This window comes from Perognathus longimembris, chromosome 4 (genome assembly GCF_023159225.1).
Source record: "Perognathus longimembris pacificus isolate PPM17 chromosome 4, ASM2315922v1, whole genome shotgun sequence".
Taxonomy (NCBI): domain Eukaryota; kingdom Metazoa; phylum Chordata; class Mammalia; order Rodentia; family Heteromyidae; genus Perognathus; species Perognathus longimembris.
Window position 1 is genome coordinate 28,655,312 of NC_063164.1, and position 22,222 is coordinate 28,677,533.

General features: G+C 41.7%; 1 protein-coding gene across 1 annotated transcript in view; it reads right to left on the reverse strand.

The window, feature by feature from the left end:
* The window catches only part of Cdk15 (cyclin dependent kinase 15), a 93,226-nt gene that overhangs the window by 19,344 nt on the left and 51,660 nt on the right, over positions 1 to 22,222 (reverse strand). Inside the window, exons 10-11 of the mRNA XM_048344950.1 lie at positions 20,631 to 20,694; positions 2,292 to 2,340 (exon numbers count right to left, since the gene is read on the reverse strand). Of these exons, the coding sequence (XP_048200907.1) occupies positions 2,292 to 2,340; positions 20,631 to 20,694 (113 nt within the window). The remainder of the gene's footprint in view (positions 1 to 2,291; positions 2,341 to 20,630; positions 20,695 to 22,222) is intronic.

Below are 22,222 nucleotides of genomic sequence, written 5' to 3' on the forward strand. Positions count from 1 at the left end.
CAAAATGAGTGTGTACTTAGTAGGCCCATGTTAAAGAGGTTGCCTATCAAACCCTAATGAAAGTCCTGTGTCCATTGATCAGCTTGGAACAGTTCTGCTGCACCTCTGTAAGAATCATGCAGAAAGGCCAGAGATAATTCTGTTGTGCTTAGTACATTGACAACCTGATTTCACTGACAATGTGTGTAGGACTATGCACCAGATATTAATTACTTGGTTACTCCAGTCACTTAGCAGGATGATCTTGGCCAAATTATTGAGTTTCTCTGAGCCTCACCTCCCTCCTCTTTAACATGGGAACATAATTTACAAGATTGAATGTATAAATATATGTAGTACCCTGCTGGGTATATAGTGAGCACCTCGCCTAAAGTTGGACTTCTTAGCAGAGCCCAATTATTTCCTCATATGATAATCTGTTGGACAGGTAACCTAACCTGTCCAACAGAATGTCCGATGATGAAGGAAACGCTCTATTTCTGCTCTGCCCAATATGACAGACAGCCACTTCTCCCACGTGGCTCCAGAGGAATGTAGCTAGTGTAACTGAACACCTCAATCTTATACACAGCCACTATTTTAAGAGAGCTCCAGACATTGCTTCTTGTTTGAAGATTTGAGGAGAGAGAAGGGAGAAAATTGAGCAAAGGCCAGATAAAACCAGGAACAGGAGAACAGGCAGAGGTGGTAGGTGCTATTGGTCAGAAAAGCCAGAGTGATATGAAGAGAATTCAAGTCCTGTTCAGTACCTAGAAGGAAGGGCTGCGTGGGGGGGGGGGGGGGGGGAGCAGGGGAGGGGAAGACAGAGAGAGGCAGCAGGAAGCTGGTAGCACTGCACAGCCTGCAGCAGCATGAGTATTAAGGTGCGTTTCAGGCTTGACGTTAGATTTACTTTGGAAGTCAATAGAGAAATAAAGCAAACAGTGGGCAGCACAAGAATTCTAATTTCTCCAGCCAGGCACTGAAAGCTCACACCTATAATCCTAGCTACTCAGGAGACTCAGATCTGAGGATCACAGTTTAAAGCCGGCCTTGGCTAGAAAGTCTGTGAGACTTTTATCTCTAATTAACAAGCAAAAGGCCAGAACTGGAGCTGTGGTTTCACTCGTGGAGTACCAACATTGAGCAAAAAAAGCTGAAGGACAGCACTTAGGCCCTGAGTTCAAGCCCCAGTATGGCACCGAATAATAAAATAAAATTTCTCTAGCTATGGGGAGCCCGACAACACAGGCAAAGGAAAGATTGCACATGGCAAATAAAACAGATAACAGACAATAGTTTCCTGGAATATGTCTCCAAGACAATGGGGAATTTCATGTTCTGCAGTGCTTTTGAAAATAAGCATGGGTTGTGTAGGGCAGCCCAGGGAATGCGTTTCCTCCAAATAAAAGAAGCTTTAGTAGTACTGATTCTATGTCCCTAACCTCTTTCATTCTTTCTACCATGCTCTTCACTCTGTGAACTTAAAGCATGTGAACAGTACGTATGGAGCAATCAAATGACATTTGCTTAGATTAAACAATTCCACATTTTCAGAGAACAACATTGAAATGTTCACTTAGGATCTTGGCGGGTGAAACTCTTCCACGTTTCCCCACCTGCGAGACTGTTTTTCTTTGACATTTGAGCTCCCTTCCTCTGTCTCTGATGTTTTCCTCGCTGCCCTTTTTGCCTCCTCACTGAAGCAAAAAGAACAGAGCCTCGGCTAATTACTCTCAGATCAAATAATGCTGGTTATTGTAATTGGTCATTGTCCGAAAACACTGAAGTTCTTCTTAGCCCTGAGGTTGCCTGGCACAGCTTAGTTAGCTAACTATTCCCGGAATGTCTCTATTATCTGTTTTACTTTGCAAAAGAAACTAGGGATTTGTTGAAAGCTGGTAATAAAAGTCTGCCCTGGTCTGAGCCGAGACTGAGTTGAGAGGGCCTGGGAAAGTATGACCTCCATGAATCAAGTTCCCCCTCCAATGGCCACTCAATGATGTTATTTGGTTTCTCTGTGTCAGAGAATAATAAACCCACTAGGTTTTCTCGCAGGCCAACACTCCCAGAGTTCTCAGGGCCTGGGGCATGGCTGAGGGGCACAAAACAACTTTAATGACCAAACTCACTGAAAGTAAAATGGTTCATAGAGAAAAACTAACACACTCCCAGGGGGCTGGCGGGTTGGCGAGCTCCCAGAGTGGGGGCTCAGGGCCCCCAGATGGAGGCACTGGGGACTGTGGCTCAGTGGACAGAGGTCTGGGGAAATTTTTCTTTGCCTAATGAGAGCTTCCTGATGTGACACTCACCTGTTCCAGACAATCTGAAGGCTTTGAGGCTTAGGCAGCAGGAACCATTCTGGAAAGCACACAGAGAAACATTAAAACAAAACAAAACAAACAAACAAACAAAAAAAACCCCAAACATAGCCTTCCAACTGTTGCTTAAAAAAATGCTATTAAAATTCGAAATGCTCTTCTTGGCTAGGATAAAAGAGGATTCCATTTTTAGGTTAGCTAACTAATGATTTTTTTTTTTCAGTTGTGGGGCTTGAACTCAGGGCCTGGGTATTGTCCTTGAGACACTGTGCTCAAGGCTAGTGCGCTATCACTTGAGCCACAGTGCCACTGTGGTTAATTGGAGATAAGTATCTCATGGGGACTTTTCTGGCCAGGCTGACTTTGAAAAACCATGATCCTCAAATGTTAGCCTCCTGAGTAGCTAGGATTACATGGGTGAGCCACCAGCGTCTGGTGGATTTCTCTTTTTCATGGCAATATTAATTTGTGGTTTTTAAGGCAGACTCTCACTCTGAACTTTCGTGATTCAGTGGAAGGTGTCTAATATAGGTTGAATTGTATGTCCCTCAAATCCAGATGGTGAAGTTCCAACTGTGAGGACCTAAGAATGTGATCTTATGTGGAAACAGAGGCAGACATAGCTAAGATGAAGTCACTAGGGTGGGCCCTGATACAACCCAACTGGCATCCTCATAAAAATGGAAAATTTGAAGACAGACTTCTATCAGAGAAGATGATGTGAAGAGATACAAGGAGAAAACAGACATCTATAAGCCGAAGAGAAAGGCCTGTAGCAAATTCTCCCTCACAGCTTTTAGAACCAACTTCATTTGCAGACTTTCCACCTTCTAGAACTGTGAGACTAAATTTCTATTGCATGAGCCACTCTGTTTATAGTCCTTTGATATGGGAGTTATAGAAAATTAATATAGTCAAAATGTCCAGTAAAGTCAACAGACATTTACTTAATATTTACTGTGTGTACAGAGTTGTGTCAAGTGCTAGGAGGGTGCACAGAAGTCAAAAGAAAACTTCACCCTTACAGGACTTTCAATATTCATCCCAGAGAAGGTCATGTGATGACTAATAGCACAGGGTCCCAAGGACTCAGTGGTGATAGAAGCAAAGAGAGTTCATTTTATATGCCACTATGGTGAAACAGAAGTGAAAATCCTGCCTTGAATCATCCAAAACGGATGGTCAAACAAATTGTGAATTTTGTTAGAGCCTTTAATAATGTTTATATTCAGATATTTGTGTTTCTATTACTTCTGATATTGACATTAGTATCAACTCAAACTAAAACCATGATGAATTTTTTCTTTCAACAAAATCTCTTATTGACTGCCAGGTATAGTGGCATATGTCTGTAATCTCAGCACTCAGGAAGCGAAAGCAGAAGAGGATCTTCAGTTCTAGGCTAACCTGGCCTACATAGTAAGACCCTTCCTCAAAAGGAAACCAGCCGGGCTGGGGATATAGCCTAGTGGCAAGAGTGCCTGCCTCGGATACACGAGGCCCTAGGTTCGATTCCCCAGCACCACATATACAGAAAACGGCCAGAAGCGGCGCTGTGGCTCAAGTGGTGGAGTGCTAGCCTTGAGCGGGAAGAAGCCAGGGACAGTGCTCAGGCCTGGAGTCCAAGGCCCAGGACTGCCCCCCCCCCAAAAAAAAAGGAAACCAGCCAATAATATTTCCTTGCCTAAGAAACAAGAGTAAATTTCTACTGTATGTTGGGATCAAAGAAGGTATAGCAGACACTATCTGATGCAGCCTGTAATCCTAGCTACTCAGGAGTCTGTGATCTGAAGATTGTGGTTCAGAGCCAGCCCAGGCAAGAAAGTCCATGAGACTCTTATGTCCAATTAACCACCAGAAAACCAGAAGTGGAGCTCTGGCCCAACATGGTAGATTGCTAGCCTGGCTTAAATTTCCTGCAGTATTTATCCAAATTGACAAAAGTAGATACTGACACTCATTTAAAATATTTCTGCTTTTTGTTTTTCTTAGGCTTGATTATTTTGGTTCTGAAAATATTCCTATTCCTATTTGAATATAATGAAGTCAGACTGTTTATCACAGTTAAGAATTTAATCATAGAGGCAAAATTATTTTAATAATACTAACATTTATATTGGTATGTGCGTAGAAGAACTAGAAGACTATTCACTAGATAATGATTGTGGTTAAAGGGGCTTACCCTTTATATGTCTATGTCTATTTTCCTAAAATTATTTTTTCTTAGGTTTGAATTCAGGGCCTTAATTTTTCTAGTTACACTTGAGCCACACCTGCAGTCCCAAACACAACTTTTATTTTATTTTATTTTTTCAAATTTTTATTATCAAACTGATGTACAGAGAGGTCCAAACACAACTTTTAATAAATTGCATATGCAGCTAGCCCTGTATATCTACAAGTTCCTTATCCATAGATTTCCTATCCAAAAATTCAACCAAGCATGCATTGAAAATATTTTTAAACAATTATAGTGAACATGTACAGGTTTTTTTCCCTCTCAAGATTGCATAAACAATATATTATAACATCTATTCATGTGAATTAGTTATTATAAGTAATCTAGAGATGACTTAATTTCATGGGAGGGTGTGTGTCAGTCACACACAAATACTATATCAGTTTATATAAGGGCCTTGAGTGCCTGCAAGTTTTGGTATCCGAAGCATCCTAGAGCCAATCTCTGTGGTGCTGAGACGTGGTTAATATTTATATTTTGCATATTTATATTTTACTTTTGAAAGTAAAATCAATATGATCAAAGTAAATTAATTGAACATATGGAAATAGCATTATGAATAATCTACTATGTTTAATACGAAGGAGTAATTTTCTTAAAAAATTAAGTTCAATTAAAAATTTGGATTTTAGACAGGTGCCAGAGGCTCATACCTGTAATCCAAGCTACTCAGAGGGCTGAGATCTGAGGATGGTGGTTCAGAGCCAGCACTGGCAGGAACGTCTGTGAGATTCTTAACTCCAATTAACCACAAAAAAGGCTGGAGTAGAGTGTGGCTCAAGTGGTAAAATGCCGGCCATGAGCAAACAAAGCTCAGGGACAACAACAAACCCTGAGTTCAAGCCCTGGTACTGGTATTAAATAAATAATACATAAATGTATGTTGGATTTCTAGTGCTAGAGTAGTAGAGAGAAAAGTGTGATGTCAAATTAGCCTAAAAAACTGAAATTCCAGGTACAATCCAATGTGACCACTTTACTGGGGGTTTTCAGTTCCAGGTGGGCAAAAAGGGAAGCAGCAGATTAGAATATCTGGCTTTTTTCTAAGTATGTTTATTTCCAAACTACTTTCGGCCGCCTATTTACAGTTCTTCCTTTGGCAAAGAAATTAACATATTTCTTCAGCTCACATCCCAACTCCTAATCTACATAATGAAATTCATTTCAATCTTCCTCCATTTTTTGCCTTTCCCCTTTTAAGAGTTCTGCACTCTGTTGGGGGTGGGGATGGGGAAGGGCTTTAATATTGCTCTACAAGTTCTAGCTTTAGTGTTGTTCATATTGGGAGATAGGTTCATCTGAGTCCTGATTGATGTTTCCATGTTGCTGAGTCTTGAAGCTGTTTCCAAATCTGAAAAATGGGAATCGTTTTCCAGTAATGGGAAAGAGAACACATATTAAGCATTTGGCTCAAAAATATTAGTCTCAGTCCTACGCTTCCTTTTGCCTTTCCTCCCTGTTTTTGCAGAGGTAGCAATGTCTAAATGGGTGGATCTGGAGGAGAGCTGGTTATTAGCTTCACCTGCAGAGCTTTTAAAAGCAAGCAGCCCTGGCTCCACCCCCCAGAGAGTCTGATTTAACTAGTCTGGTAGGGTCTAGGCATTGGTTAGTTGTTGTGCTGTTATTATGTCTTTAATGGCCTCCAGATGTCTCTGGTGAGACTGAGACAGAGGATTGCTGGTCCTGCCAAGAAAGCAGGGTCTAGCACTCACCAACAACTTGACATGCTCCCCTAAACTTCAGTTCCTCATTTGCAATCACTCAAGTGAGGCTGCTGAGAGAACTCTACTAATCAACATATAGAAAAAAACAGCATTGCTTAATATACTTAATATGTTGTTCCGGGATATGGAAGAGAAGATGTGACAAGGGAGAAATCAGCTCTCATAAATGCTACCAAAACAACAACAACAACAACAACAAAATGTCCTGTAAAGACTTGTTCCAGGATCCCAGAAATAACAACATTTTGAACTTGAGGTCCATGTCCTGTGTAGATGGATTGTAACATTCATCCCACGTCTGTTTTGTAGCTGTATTAGATGTGGCCAGGGTCAGTTAAGGAGCAGCGAGGGAACTGAGCCCAAACTGATCTGTGGTCTACTCTGAAAGTCAGGTAGATAACCAATTGCTGATTGACCTTGTCTCTCTCCCATGGATTGTTCCCAGTAGTTAAAATGCAAGCGATCAATGTGACAATGATCCACAAGCAGATAGGCATTTCACACAACACCCTTTCAAGAGGAGTCTGTTGCTCTGGCTTCAGTAGCCTCTAAAAATAATAGGTCTGGAAGTAGCTTGTTTTCCTGCTCCTTCCAGAGACAGTAGTAAATAATTTTTGCTCCATCTCCTCTCTCTACAGTTCTCTTTAGAAGACATCTCATTTAAGTTCAATTGGGATTCAGGGAAGGAAAAGCAAAGCAAAGTTGCAAAAGGAAACTAATAAAAGCAGCATATTTAAATTTCCAAACTAAATGGAATAAAGTTAAAACTAGAACTGCTGTTGCCATAGCAAATGGTAATCCATTTTTTTCATAAATGTTTAATAGAACTCATTTCACAATTCACTCCAGTGGGAACCTTAGTCAACGGAGATTTGTTGACTGATTGATAAAACATCACTGAGGCATTCTGAGTCTCAGCTCAAGGTAAAACATTTTCCAGTTACTATAGTCTGCCCACAGGGCCCCACCCCCACCCCCAAGGTTATCTTATAGTGTGGTCTACTGAAGGAAACCTCTGGAATTTCCTGAATACAATACATTCTTGAGATACCATATATTTATATAGTTGATAATGTTGTTAGCCTTGTTTCACTATCTCAAGCAGTAACTTTAAAAGTGCACCGCACACATTTGTAGTTCCTTTTCTCCTACCGGTGCCTTACCCCACCGCAAATACCAGCCCCCTTACATCCTGGCTTTCCTCTTCCTCACTGAGAGCTTGATGAGAAGCTTCCTTAGTCTTTGGCTCCAGGGGTCTTGACAAGACTTGGTGTTTCTCTGTGAGCACCACCAGCACTTTGGAAAAGATTGTTCTCAGAGACCAGGCTCCTTGACATTTGAAGCTGGCCTTCCAACTCAGATTTGTGGCCCATCAGTTTTTTAACCTTGCATTACCCAAAACTTTCTGCTGTTCTGGGGTGTTATCCTTGGAAGCCTGTTCCTAAGGTCTCAGTAGAGGAAGGAGAGACTAGATCTTGCTCCTGAAGAATGGAGAGTGAAGGATGTAGACATACGCTCATAGGCAGCACCGTGGTTAATGTCTGTCCACCCACCCGGACAAACAATGTTTGAGTTTTGTCATGCCTTTTAGTGTTTTAAATCATGTTTAAAGATATGTCATTAGACATTTGCCACTCTCCTGTAGACTGTAAATATTCAAGGGCCACCACAGGTAGGCCTTAAGAATAACACTACAAATACATACAACTGACAGGAAATTGAATTTCTGTGATATTGTTGTTACTGTTTGTTTTGCTGTGGTCCATCTGGATGTTCCTCCTTAGCTTCTGAAGATTCATTTTGGAAGATGGCTATTTCTTGCGGGGGGTGGGGGGCTTAATACTGATCCTGCAGGATTCAGTAGTGCTTACTCTTTTTTTCTAAACCCTTCCTTGGGGGATTAAATTCATACCTGAGGCTTTAGTGCTAACTTTAAACAAATTACTCCCAATTCTGTCTTTCTAGGTTAGAACCTTATAATCACAAGCTGTATTTCAAATTGCTTTCCTGATTTGACTTTTCCCATTTGACTCCAAATGAAAGACCTTATAGTCATTACCTTCCCGCTAAATATATTCCTTTCCTCTTTTATTTGTTGAAGTAAATGTTGCTACCTTACCCAGAGACACATGGAAAATCTAATTAGTTACTACTTCCCATAGACTGTGCCTTCTAGATGCTTTAGACTTGCCCCCTCTTCTTCCTCATTGCTACTGCTCTAGTGGAGACATCCTACCTAGTTTGTTGTCTCCAGTATAGAGTATTGCCATGTTGCTTCCAGCCTCACCTATCACCAATTCAGTTCTACATATAGTGTTCTAGACAATATTTTTCTAAAAGTTAAATCCTGCCACATCATTTTCCTATTTAAAAACCATCTGATGCATTCTCTTGGCTAGGAGGGCAATGTCCAAACCCTTAAGGGAACTACCTAGCATTTCTCAATCTGGTCCTTGTTCACTTTGTCTCCTTGTTGTAGCTTTGTCTCTAGAAGATGGCTCTCCACCAAGTCAACACTCTTAACTGCCCTGTGCAATTAATCTGATTGATTGATTACCCAGTACCTGTTTTTCTACTCTTCTGCATGTAATTCCTTTATCTGGAACATCCTTTTCCTTTTGCTCACCTGGAGAAAGCCATCTATCTTTCTTCAGTCATCTTTCTCTGGTCATTGTGGAGATTCCATATATATCTCCTTCTCTCGAAACCATTCCCAAGTTCCCTAAGTCAAGGGCAACTTCTTTAAAGGTTCCTGAAAGTCATCTGTGGATGCTGTTATAATACATTTTTCAGACTGTGCGACTGAATTGTTTCTCCAGCTAGATTGTATTGGTTGAGAGCAAGAATCCATGCTAGATTTCTCTTAATTCTCTAGTCCTAGAACTTAGCATTTAATGAATATTTGCTAAATGAATGAGAAAAGTTGGTTTGAATAAAAAATAAAAGCAATGTACACCTTACTCTCAAATGTTAAGGTAACTCAAGAAGCCCACTTGTGTATCTATGTCTTTTACAGAGCTGGTCCTAAAGGTGGAAAGAGCCTCTGCCACTGCTTTGAGCCGTTCCATGACGTTTGGTGCCTCTTGGAACTAGGAAAATCCGTGGAAGGATGCTCCTTTGGTTTTATTTTTTCAATATCTAAACAGTATTTATTTAATTTTAATTGACAGATGGGCAGAGTTTTCTATTAGAAAGCAATATTTTAGTTGCTTTCTCTCATACTTTTTCCCAATCTTAATTAAAGATCATCTACTCCCCCTCTATAAAAACTAATAATTGCCACCAAATAAATTAAAGATGAGAAAACTAAAAATGAATGTGGAAACTAGAAGAAACTATTAATGAAGATCAAAGTGGGCTGTGTATCTAAATTAATTTCACTGACTGATGTGGGGGACGGGCTAATAAAGATGTTAATAGGAAGTCCCCAGGAGCTTTCGGCAGCGCTGCTGAAGTGACACAGTAATGAGCCCAGTCGCAGTTTATACATTCTGTGATGGCTGGTGGCTTCATTAGCTGTAGCAAGGGAGGGCTGCCGGGGTCCCAGGGCAGGCGCTACATTCGCGTTGCAATACACAAACACATTTCCAAGTACATAGATTTGAAAATAGAGTCTGTGAAAAGATGTAGTAATTTGGAACTGGAGTTGGAAACATATCATTCCCTTGTCTCCAGTGGAGGACATTGTTTAAATTGCCAAATCATTGTATTTGCTGCTTGATTAATTAAGGTAATGTGGAATTTTGCTATGAGCTCCACTTCAGGGCCCAACAAAGTCTGAGTCACTCCTTTACTGGAGAGGTGACTTGAGACAACACACACACACACACACACACACACACACACGTATGTATACACAACTGTGCCTCTATATATCTCTATCTCTATAGATATCTCTAACGATAGAGATAGATATTTCCACCTTAGATTTAGCTCTCATTTGTAAATGATGGATGCTCATATTGATCTTACCTGATAAGACAGATGTGAATTGAGCTAAAATGTTGTATGCAAAGTGCCTCTTACAGTTAGTGCTCAAGGAATAGTAATTATTACCCAGGAATAAGCTGAAGAAGGATTTATATATTTTCTTGGCAAAGCAGACAGAACAAGCCTTATTGGAGTCCTGCAGTGTGCAAGTGGAATTCAAACCCAGGTTTTCTAATGTCATTGATTCTATCTCACAATTATCTGACTACCTATTATGAGCCAAATTAGTTTCTAGAAGCACTACAAGTGGCCAAGTTTGGTTTGCAGGAAGCTCTAGCACTTTCCACTATACCACATTTGGGCCAAGTGAGCACTGGCTGTGGCTTTAGGGGTCCTTACTGGGCGTGCATTATTTGGCAAGTGAACAACAAGGGCTCTCCCATGGAAGGGCCCTGGGGTCATAGCGTGGTCAAACATCTAGAGCAGTTTATGTGTGGGGAACAGTAGGGACCCCTTGCAGACAGGGAGAGCCTGAACTGGCACTTAGGTGTTTGAAAACAGAGTCAGTTCATACAATGTGGGAATCTAGACCCAAACAAGCAAAACCACAAGTCAATTCTGGTACCATAAAGCATGTCTGATGTTTAAGAGGCCAAGATTTCTAAGAGCTAAATATAAAGAAACAGAGGCAGCATCAGTGTTCCCACACCTGTCATTGGGTCTGCACCACAGTGAGTCACTGAGCAGCTGAACTACCACACTAAAATAAAATAATAAAATAAAATAAAGGAGGAAGGCTAACTCCGAGCATCTTCTAAAAGCTAGGCACCATAGCTGTGTGCCAGTGGCTCATGTCTATAATCCCAGCTACCCAGGAAGCTGAGATATGAGGATCATGATTCAAAGCTAGCCCAAACAGAAAAGTTCATGAGGCTCTTATCTCCAATTGTGGCTCAAAGTGGTAGAGCACTAGCCTTGAGCAAAAAAACTCAGGGACAGTGCCCAGGCCCTGACTGACAAAATAAAAAAGTGGATGCCCTTAATTAATGCCTTTTACTAATATTTTCCCTGAGTTTAATCCACCAAGGAACTCCTTCAGATAATAGTTCATGTAATCAAGCTGATGGTGAAGTAGGCACTGCTGGGTTCACAGCAGACACAAAAGACTTGCTCAGAATCCTTTGAGCCAAAGCATAATACGGCTCCTTATCATTCCATTGGGGACAACGCTGATTCTAGACTCCCTTCTTCACCTATTCCTCAGTGGCACAACACCCTCTCAGTGCATGTAAAGTCAAAATAAAGCATTCCAAGAGTGAGACTTCACAGTGATCCACTGCTCTAGATGTTTGTATGCCAGCCCTGTTATTTCTTGCCACCACCTGGTGGCCAAAAGTTGAAAAAGCAGGCATGCCCAAAAAAATCAACTGGGCATGGGTAGGATCAGTGCCCTGTGAGGTCCTGGTGGGGCTTTTTGTACTGCTTTCCTGCCTTTTGATTTCCTCCAGGTTTCTCTAGTGGAGAACTTATGTGAGGTGTTCTTTCCTGGGACTGACAGAGCTGGGATAATCCCGGATGCTTCCCTGCGGCTGAACTCATGTCACCAATCGGGCATGTTTTTCAGCAGATATTTCTTAAAAAGTTGGAAGGCCTCTGTGGACTCGATTCCTTCTCTATGGGAACAGGCATCAAAGAGACAGGAGTAAAATGCTTTGCATGCACATCAGGAACTAATTGCCAATTTGGCAAATGCATTGACTAATGTCATGCACTGTTATTTCTAAATCCTCTCCTGTCCTTGACCCCCAGTATCTTGATGTAAACTTGGAACCATTAGTGGAGAAGGATAAAGTCTTCTGGTGCCTCAGATGGAATTGAGAGGGATTTAAACTCAGCGCTTTTGAGCGGGGTGGAATGAACTCAGCAGTACATTAATGCTCGGATTTGAGCTCACGCAGCGTGAGCGCTTTCAAAAACCGTGTTTAAGGAAGCAAACAGAGCCACGACAGACCCTTTCAGGGGAGCAAAAGGAGTTGGAAGAAACAATCAATGACACGTTAAGATCCACAACTGGGCTGCAATCATGTGGGCAGAAAAAATGTCCTCTTTATCACAGGATCTTTGCATCTAATGAAATGGTGACTGGACAACCGCCAGTGAAATAAGGCTCCCGTTTACTTTAGCTGAGACATGTCCAAATATTTAGTTGATTCTCTGAAAAGCCCTACATGATTCTGTAGCAAATGGGTTTCTAAGGTATGATCTTATCAGCTCTCCATTGCCTTTGGGAAATCTACTTAAAGGGGATTTAGAAAAGAAAAATCAGAAGATACTGTACCCAACAGTATAAATGTTTGATTCCCCCCCTCCAGAACAACTTTGTGTGTGTGTGTATGTGTGCGTGTGCGTGTGCGTGCGCCAGTCCTGCGGGGGTCACACTCAGAGCCTGGGTGCTGTCCCAATCCTGGGGGGTCACACTCAGAGCCTGGGTGCTGTCCCTGAGCTCTTTTTGCTCAAGGCAAGTGTTCCACCACTTGAGCCACAGCTTCACTCCTGGCTTTCTGGTAGTTGATTGGAGGTAAGAGTCTCATGGACTTTACTGATTGGGCTGGCTTTTGAACCTCGATCTTCAGATCTCAGCCTCTTTAGAAGCTAGGATTATAGGCATGAGCCACAGATAGTGGCTTCAGCTTAACTATTTTAATAGTCTTCAGATACCAAGTTTAGGACCAATATCTTGCCAGTTGATATTTTATCTTCCTTGGCTCTAGCTACCGCATTCATAAGTGTCATTCTTCAGACTTTTAGTATGGTGAAGCCCAAACTGTTGTTAACCATGCTTAGTTGGTCCCCAAATGTCTGAGGCTCAGAGGGTGCTTTCCCTAAAGGCATTTTCTCAGGAATATATCTCAGAAAGATAAGAAGGCTAAAGGAACGTTGTAAAACATGTCTATAGTAAACCACTAATTAAACTCACACTGCTTCCTGTATTAGCGAATCTCAGCCCAGGTAAACGTCAGTTTGCTCTACGCTTCTAGGCTCTTCGGTGCTATGATCCCACTCCATCCCAGATGGCCATCAAATGGAACTTTTTAACCTTTTCGAACTTTCTGAGGGGCAGAATCCTCCCCAGGGTTTTTCTTATTGCTTCCCGGGGTAGTTTACCAAGGCTTACCAAAATTTTCCCCTCCCTCACTGCAGGGGCCAGCACAGCCCTCTTCCCCTGCCGGTTTGATTAATGTGTCTTGGCTAATTGTGTGAAAGATGGCAGCCCTTTAGCAAGTGTGACCAGTTTATTGTTCAGCCAATCACAGGCATCTCAGTTAGCATGTAAAAAGGGGGAGTGTTTCAGAGGGGGAGGGGGAGTGTTTTGGCAACCAAGTCAAAGGAGGAGCATTTTGGGGGGGTCACAGAGCAACACCCACTTCTTTGAGGGGATGTTACTATGCTCTGCTAAACCTGTAAAACGCATGCTTTTTTTTCCCCCTCCCTCTGTTTTCAAGATCTTTTTTTTTTTTTCCTCCCCTCCATGGTGCAAGCAGGGAAGACGCTGGCTACTCTATGGATGGAGTTCACGTCCCAGGGTTTTTAATATTTCACTTTTATATTTCTGTTAGAGAATGATCCTGCTGAGAGCCTGGGAATCTGGGCTCGTCAGAACCCCCTCACTGACACTTGGATATATTGCTCTGAAAGCTATCCCAGGAGAAAAGATTAAACAAAATAAAGCCTACTTTTCAAAGCCTACTTCTCAATCTGCCCACATCAAAATAAGACAACTGGCCCTTTGAAGTGGAGGACACAGTTCTCAGACAGTTTGCTTCAAGTGGGGAGTGAAGGGGAAGGAAAGGAAGGAGGGAAGGAAGGAAGGAAGGAAGGAAGGAAGGAAGGAAGGAAGGAAGGAAGGAAGGAAGGAAGGAAGGGAGACAGACTCTAAAATGATACACCACTCTCACCATCTCAGAGTTAATCAGACACAAAAGAATGCATTGATGGTTAGAAAGCCTACAGCCCTGCTCATCAGAGAGCCAAGAAAACTGGTAACACGTGGAAGAAACCTGCCAGTTGGGTCAGCACTGGGTGATTTTTGTGTGTGTGTGTGCAGATCCTGGGGTTTGAACTCAAGGCCTGGGTGCTACCTCTGAGCTTTTGTTTTGTTTTGTTGCTAGTCCTGGGGCGTGAGCTCGGGGCTTGGGCACTCCCTGAACTTCTTGTGCTCAAGGCTAGTGCTCTATCCCCCCATTTCCAGCTTTCTCTGAGTAGTTTATTGGAGGGGCTTTCCTGTCCAGGCTGGCTTCAACCCATGATCCTCAGATATCAGTCTCCTGAATAGCTAGAATTACAGGCATGAACCACTGGCACCCAGTGGTCTCTGAGCTTTTGTGCTCAAAGCTAGTGCTCTACCACTTGAGCTCTACTTCTGTGCTTTTTGTGGTTAATTAGAGATAAAAGTCTCATGGATTTTCTTGCCCAGGATGGCTTTGAAGAGTTATCCTCATATCTCAGCCTCCCAAGTAACTAGGATTACATGCATGAGCCTCTGGTGCCCAGCTAACACCGGGTGATTTTTAAAACCTGTAGGAACACAGCCTATGTTGTCTTTGTAGGCAGTGTCCAGGCAAAGTCTAGAAATGGTGGAGTGGATGGTAATAGGCTTTTATAGTTTTCCCATGCTCAGAGAAATGAGATTTCCTCAAAATTGTTGGATAAAAATATATAAGGAACTCAACAGTACAGAACTATCCAATTTTTTTTAACACAGATAAATGAATAAACATTTCTCTAAAGTATACAAATGGCCAATAAGTGCATGAAAAATGTTCAATATCACTAATCATAAAAAAATACAAATCAAAACCATAATGAACTGTCACCTAGCTAGTTAGAATGGATTTTATAAAAAAAGACAAAAATGACAAATGCTAGCAAAAATGAAGAAAGGAGGAAAATCTCATATTCTAGTGGTGGATATGTAAATTAGCACAGCCATTATAGAAAACAGTTGGGAGGTTCTTCGAAAAAGCTAAGATTAAACTGGGAGTCAGTGGCTCATGCCTGTAATCCTAGCTATTCAGGAAGCTGAGATCTGAAGATGACAGCTCAAAGCCAAATTTAGCAGCAAAGTCTGTGATATACTAACCTCCAACTAATAACCAAATTAAAGGTAGAAGTGGAGCTGTGGTTCTAAGTAGGACATGGAATCCATCTAGATATCCATGAACAGAAGAAGACGATGAAGATGTCACACAGCCAGGCATCCATGGCTCATGCCTATATTCCTAGCTACTCATAAAGCTCCAAAGCCAGCCCAACCAGGGAAGTCCATGAGACTTTTATCTCCAATTAACTACCAAAAAAGACCAAAGCAGAACTGCAGTTCAAGTGGTAGAGGGCTATCCTTGAGCACAAAAGCTCAAGGACAGCACTCGGGCCCTGAGTTCAAGCCTCAGGACCGGCATGCATGCACGCACACACGCACACACACACACACACACACACACACACACGAAAGAAGAAAAGAGAATATGATACACACACAGAAACACTATTCAGTCATTAAAAGTGAAATTCTATCATTTGCAGCAATGTGGATGGGACTGGAAGAAGTTAGTGAAGTGGATCAGTCATAGAAAGACACACAAATCTCAATGATGTGGGGAAGCTAAAAAACCTGGTCCCATAGAAGTAGAGGAGAGGGTTGCAGTTATCAGCCTCTGGAAAGTGTGTGGAGGGATAGAGAAAATGGCTAATGGACACAGGGGGAAGTTAGAAGGAAGCATTCATTTCTGGGCTGAGGTGGAGATCGGTGGTAGAATGCATTCTTAGGACATTCAAGATGCTGGATTCAGTCTTAGCATTGCAAAAAAGTAAGCAAAGTTTATCAAGAGAAATAATTTCTAATGTGCTATAGCTCAGCAGGATAACTTCAGTTGATAACTAACTGAACATTTCAGACTAACTAGTAGATCACTGGGATATGGCTCAGTAGATGAGCACTTGCCTAGCATATGTAAGGCCCTGAATTCAATCCTCAACATTGCAAAAACAAAAAGAACAAAATAGTGAATGAAGAGGATTTCTAATGCTCCCAGCACAGAGGAGTGATATGCCAACCGTCCTGATATGATGATTACACGTTACATATATGGACTGAAATATGATATGGTACCCTATAAGCATACACTATTGTGTGTTAATTGTGCAGGCTAAATGTCAGGGTTGGAGCTCTACTACTACTTGGAAAGAAAAGGACAAGAATGGGAGTCTTATCCAGAATGATGTTAGCATAGTTTTCCTCTGTGACAATTTTCAAGCTCCCATCACCTCTTCACTTCCCCTTAAATGATTATAGTTCAAGTGTGTAGCAGCAGCAGCAACAACAACTCAGGAATGGGGGTAAGGGTGGCTCAAAAGAGACTTACTGATTCATGTAAAGGATGCTTCTGGAAAGGGTTTTAATGACCCATAAGACAGTACTTAGGATTGAGTTATTAGTATAGTTCTGACATCATGCCCAAGATATGCCAGTCTCTGAAGATTTGCAGCCGCGGGGTTAGACACCTTGGCTGTGGCTAATGTTACAGTTCTCTTCTTTTCATAAGTTTAGCCTCACCCACAGTCTCAAACTTCCCAAGCCAATGGAAGTGGTACTCACAAATGAGCACCCAGGTAACAAGAGAATGGGTACAAGAGTAGATAAGAGGGGCTGGGAATATGGCCTAGTGGTAGAGTACCTCTGTACATGAAGCCCTGGGTTCAATTCCTCAGCACCACATAGAAAAAGCCAGAAGTGGCACTGTGGCTCAAGTGGTAGAGTGCTAGCCTTGAGCAAAAAGAAGCCAGGGATAGTGCTCAAGCCCTGAGTTTAAGCCTCAGGACTGTCAAAAAAACAAAACACACACACACACACACACACACACACACACACACACACACACACACACACACACCAAAACAAGAGTAGAAAAGAGAGTCCAAACCCAAGCTCTAGAGACACATGAACACAACATATCCTTCTGTGTAGCACTGTACCTTGCATAGCACCTAGGAGATAAGTGCTAAAAAATAAAAATTGACTTCTCTGAATTAGAGCAAACACTTACTAGGAAAATAACACAGAATGTGAGCTTTCTTGGTGCTGTACCTGGAGAATTTCTTTGTAAATAAAAATTGCATATTACTTGGATGTGGCAGAACAATGAAAAATGTACCAATTTTCTTTCTATTTTATCGGAGCCTAGTTATCCTATTTCACACAGAAATTACAGGGAAACATTCTGGCTATGTTTCTGTTATTTTTATCAATTTGTTCTATAATGAGGATATCAATTTATTGCTTGGACCTACCTGAAATCCAAATGGGTAAGGTTTGGGAAAACAGCACATGGTCACCATGGAAGCTTCATATTTACATCATCTAAAATGTTTCCTGTGACCCTAAATTTCTGCTCCCACGTGTGGTAGGAAGGTGAGGAAAGTAAGGGGACTGATTTTTTTACCTGGATGAAGAAGTGAGTGGAAGGGGGAAAGCACGGGCGAGGTAGAAGTTGAGAACCAGGTTCTGGAAACCATGGTAACTGGGGATGGCCTATTGCAGACTGGACCACAGTCCCCACAAAGAGCTTTTCCTTTTTTCTCTCAATCTCACAGGAAAGAGAAAAGATACTGTTCTAAGGTTTCAAGCTAGAATGACATTTTCCTCCTGTGTTCAACTCAAGCATAATAGCAAGAAACAGTAAACCATTTGTAAATGACCAAAAGATATAATTATTCATAAAGCAGTTGAAAGGATTTTAGTTTGTTAGTTTTCTGTAGGGTTTGCATAACCTCAGTTCAAGATGCCTGATCTATATGTACAGCGATTTGAATAAAAGTAGTAGATACTGGATTTTAAAAAAAATGAAGAAAGGTTCCCTTGCCTCTTATATTTGTTGTTTTCTCCTTCACCTTTCTTTTCCTTTCCTTAAAACAAAACAAAACAAACAAAAAAAAAACTGATGGTCTTAGGCCTTGAACTCAGGGCTTGGGCACTGTGTCTGGGCTTTTTTGTCCAAAGCTAGTGCTCTACCACTTGAGCCACAACTCTACTTCTAGCATGGTGTGTGTGTGTGTGTGTGTGTGTGTGTGTGTGTGTGTGTGTGTGTGTGCTTAATTGGAGATAAGGGTGTCACAGATTTTTTTGCCCAGGCTGGCTTCAAATCATGATCCTCTGATCTTAGCCTCTTGAGTAGCTAGGATTACAAGTGTGAGTCATTATGCCTGACCCAGTTCTCCTTCTTTGATCATCTTACCTAGGCTGGCTTTAAAATCTATATACACCAGCCTCAGCCTACCATGTACATAAGTGACATGTGCCACTATGCCTGGCCTCCTCCTCCTCCTCCTCCTCCTCCTCCTCCTCCTCCTCCTTTTTTTTTTTTTTTTTTTTTGCCAGTCATGCCGCTTGAATTCAGGGCCTGGGCACTGTCCCTGAGCCCTTTTGCCAAGGCTAATATTCTAGCACTTTGAGCCACAGTGCCACTTCCTGCTTTCTGGTGGTTAATTGGATTTTATTGCTTGGGCTGGCTTTGAACCTCGATCCTTAAATCTCAGCCTCCTGAGTAGCTAGGATTACAGGCATGAGCCACTGTCACTTGGGTCTTTTCTTCTTTAATCACATTTTACTTTCCTTCTAAAATCTTGCTCTCAGAAAACCACGATAATCACATACAGTTGTTGGTAATGACTCAACACTTTGTTTTTTGGTTTTTTTTTGGCCAGTCCTGGGCCTTGGACTCAGGGCCTGAGCACTGTCCCTGGCTTCTTCCCGCTCAAGGCTAGCACTCTGCCACTTGAGCCACAGCGCCGCTTCTGGCCGTTTTCTGTATATGTGGTGCTGGGGAATCGAACCTAGGGCCTCGTGTATCCGAGGCAGGCACTCTTGCCACTAGGCTATATCCCCAGCCCTCAACACTTTGTAATACTAACAACTTGGGAAGATTTTGGATTTAATAATGGGGTGAGATAAGAACATAAAGACTAGTAAAATCTGACTCGAAGCACACTCAATCTTAATCTTGCCCTCCTCAGTACATATCTACTCCCCATTAATCTTGTCAATGGCAGTATAGCTTGGACATAGCCTTTACTTGCTCCTCTACTTTCTAATATTGTCCTTTACCCTTCCTTACTGCTTATCCCCTCTCTTAGGACCCAACATTCTTGAAGTGACTTCTGGATAATCTGAATCACCTGGTATGATGTCATGACTACTTTTTTTTTTTCATGGATAAGACTTTTTCTTGCTGATGTTGTTGGTTAAGGGGCTTGAACTCAGGGCCTGGGTGATATGTCTGAGCTTTTTTTGCTCAAGGCCAGCACTGTATCACTTTGAGCTACAGCTCCACTTCTGGTTTTCTGGTAGTTGATTAGAGATAGTCTCATGGACTTTGCTGCTTGAGCTGGCTTTGAACTGCAATTCTCAGATCTCAGCCTCCTAAGTAGCTAGGATTATAGGTATGTGCCATAGATGCCCAGCCACTTTAATTTTGGGGGGGTATGTGTGGAATTGCTATTTGAACTTAGTGCTTGATACTTGCTAGGCAAGAAGTCTACAACTAAGCTGTGCTCCTAGACCCACACAGACAACATTTTAAACACCCACAACTCTTCCTCAGGCAGTTTTGTAGGACAAAATGAACAAGTGTTGAGTTTAGAAGCAATGGGTGAATTTTTATTAAGTAAAATCTAAAGACATGGCTTGTCCTAGGCCTACAAAGCCTCTATCTCCTCTCTGTTGCTTTAGCTTCCTTCCCCAACCCAATATTTAATGAGTTCAATAACCTAGCAAATCAACTCAATGATAGTCAAGGGGTTCAAAAAGCTAGACCATGACAGGTGCTGGTGGCTTATACCTGTAATCCTAGCTACTCAAGAGGTTGAGATCTGAGAATCACAGTTCAAAGCCACCTCAGGAAGGAAACTCCATGAGACTTATCTCCATTTAACCACCAGAAAACCAGAAGTAGAGCTGTAGCTCAAAGTGGTAGAGTGCTAGCCTTGAGTAAAAGAGCTCAGGGACCATACCCAGACCCTGAGTTCAAACCCCACGACCAACCAAAAAAAAAGAAAAAAAGTGAGACTATGTCCTCACTCAAGGATTTAAAATCATATTGTTCCTTTGAACTACTGAGTATTAGAAATGGATGTGAAATCCATGGTAACAATAATTCCAAATGATTTTTTCAGCTTGCTACTTGTGTTTTACAGTCAGGGAACGGCCCTAACCTCAACTTTTATTTCAATACTTTTATCATAAAAGGGTGAGTCAGGAAATATAGGAATCTAGAAGTCCCATTTTTTTGCTGTTAAGTTCACAACACAAGGTGGACCCACTGTGTGGCCAATGCTCTGTCTTTGCTGAATCTCAGCATATTCAAGAGTTTAGATCAATATTACCTGGATTGTAGTTAGGTAGCTTGGAGACTCCAGGCCAGGTATCCTCTGTAGGGACGCCCAATACCTGTAGAAAACCACAGAAACACAAAGGAAGATGAGGGAGGGAAAGAAAACTGGGTATGGAGCAGAAACAGAGAGATCAAGGAGGAATGCAGAAGAATTCAATTTTGTCACATGACACAAGCTGATATATATGAGAAAGAAATGTTAGTGTTTGCAGTCCTTTTTAGTTTATTGGACGATCTCTAACGTATCCCTATGAGCCTGTGTTCTCACCGACTCACTTGTTACCTTGAAGCAGATCACACAGCCTTGCTTAAAGCTTTTCTCATCTGCAAATTGTCATGCATGAGGATCCACGAGGATCTGTGTTGGCGGCTAGGGATATAAAGCAGCAGCAGTGACTGTCCCTTTGCCTTACATCCCATCACCACAAGCATATTGACCGTGGAGACACTTGACAGCTTAAATTATGTCTCACCATGGGCATTCAGCTGTTCCTCCATGGGCTCAAATGAAAAAGGGTTCAGATGACTGACCTTTAGGTAGTGGAATGCTAGCAAAAAAAAAAAAAAAATCATCCCAAATTTATCTGTAGTCCCTTCTACGCATTCCATCTCTTCTTGTTCTCTGTGCTCAGCACCTTAGAATATGGTATTTGGTTTTACTGGTGGGTTATAATGGCAACACCCACTGACCTGTGCTTTAGGTAACCAAATTGAAGCTCTTAGCTTTTCATGATGTTATACGGAAAGAAAAATTCTTTTAAAATATAAAGCCAAAGCAGAGTTAAGATGGAGCTGTCACTGGGGCATTGTTCTTTTAAGATAATCATACAAGCCCAGAGCCAGTGATATAGGGAGTCTGAATAGCAGTGTTTTGTGAAATAAAGCACAGTAGCTTTTACTAGACCACAATACAGTGCTTCTGCATACAATGATGAACATAGATGTTCCAACTTTTATGGCAGGAAGTTAATTGCCTAATAATGACTAAATACAAAATCAGTGAGGAATCCAGGATCTTAAATATATCTGTTTGCTGCCTAGGACTCAGGCTGAGAAATACACTTTTGGAGGTCCATGAAGCTTGCCCACCAAGAAAAGACAAATTTAAGTGCTATTTTTTATCACATCTAATATAATAATAAAATCATACCACCCAGTACAATCTTCCTGCTTTGATCCATTCTTTAAACAAACTGGAAAGCCACTGAGAGGATTATAGGCTTTTCCTATTGACCACCCTGAGCCAGAGGGAACTCTGAAAACCAGGAATCCACTTTGAAAAACCAACGGGACTAATTCTTCTTTTGTAGGAGAGCACAGCTCATTCTTCTTTCTCAGTCTACCACCTTATGTATTTGCACAGATGCACGTGTGAATGGGTGAGTGTGAGGCATGGGCACCCATTCATCTGTTGGATGGCAAATCCCAATGGAAAGGAAAGGAAAATAATGGGAAAAAATGCAGGAAAATAAGTATATTTTCTCTAAAGTGAAAGTTATCCAACTTGTTGGTTACTTTGTATTATGTTTAATTGTTGCCAACAAAAATAGATACTAAACTTTTGGGACAATCTTATGCTAAAAG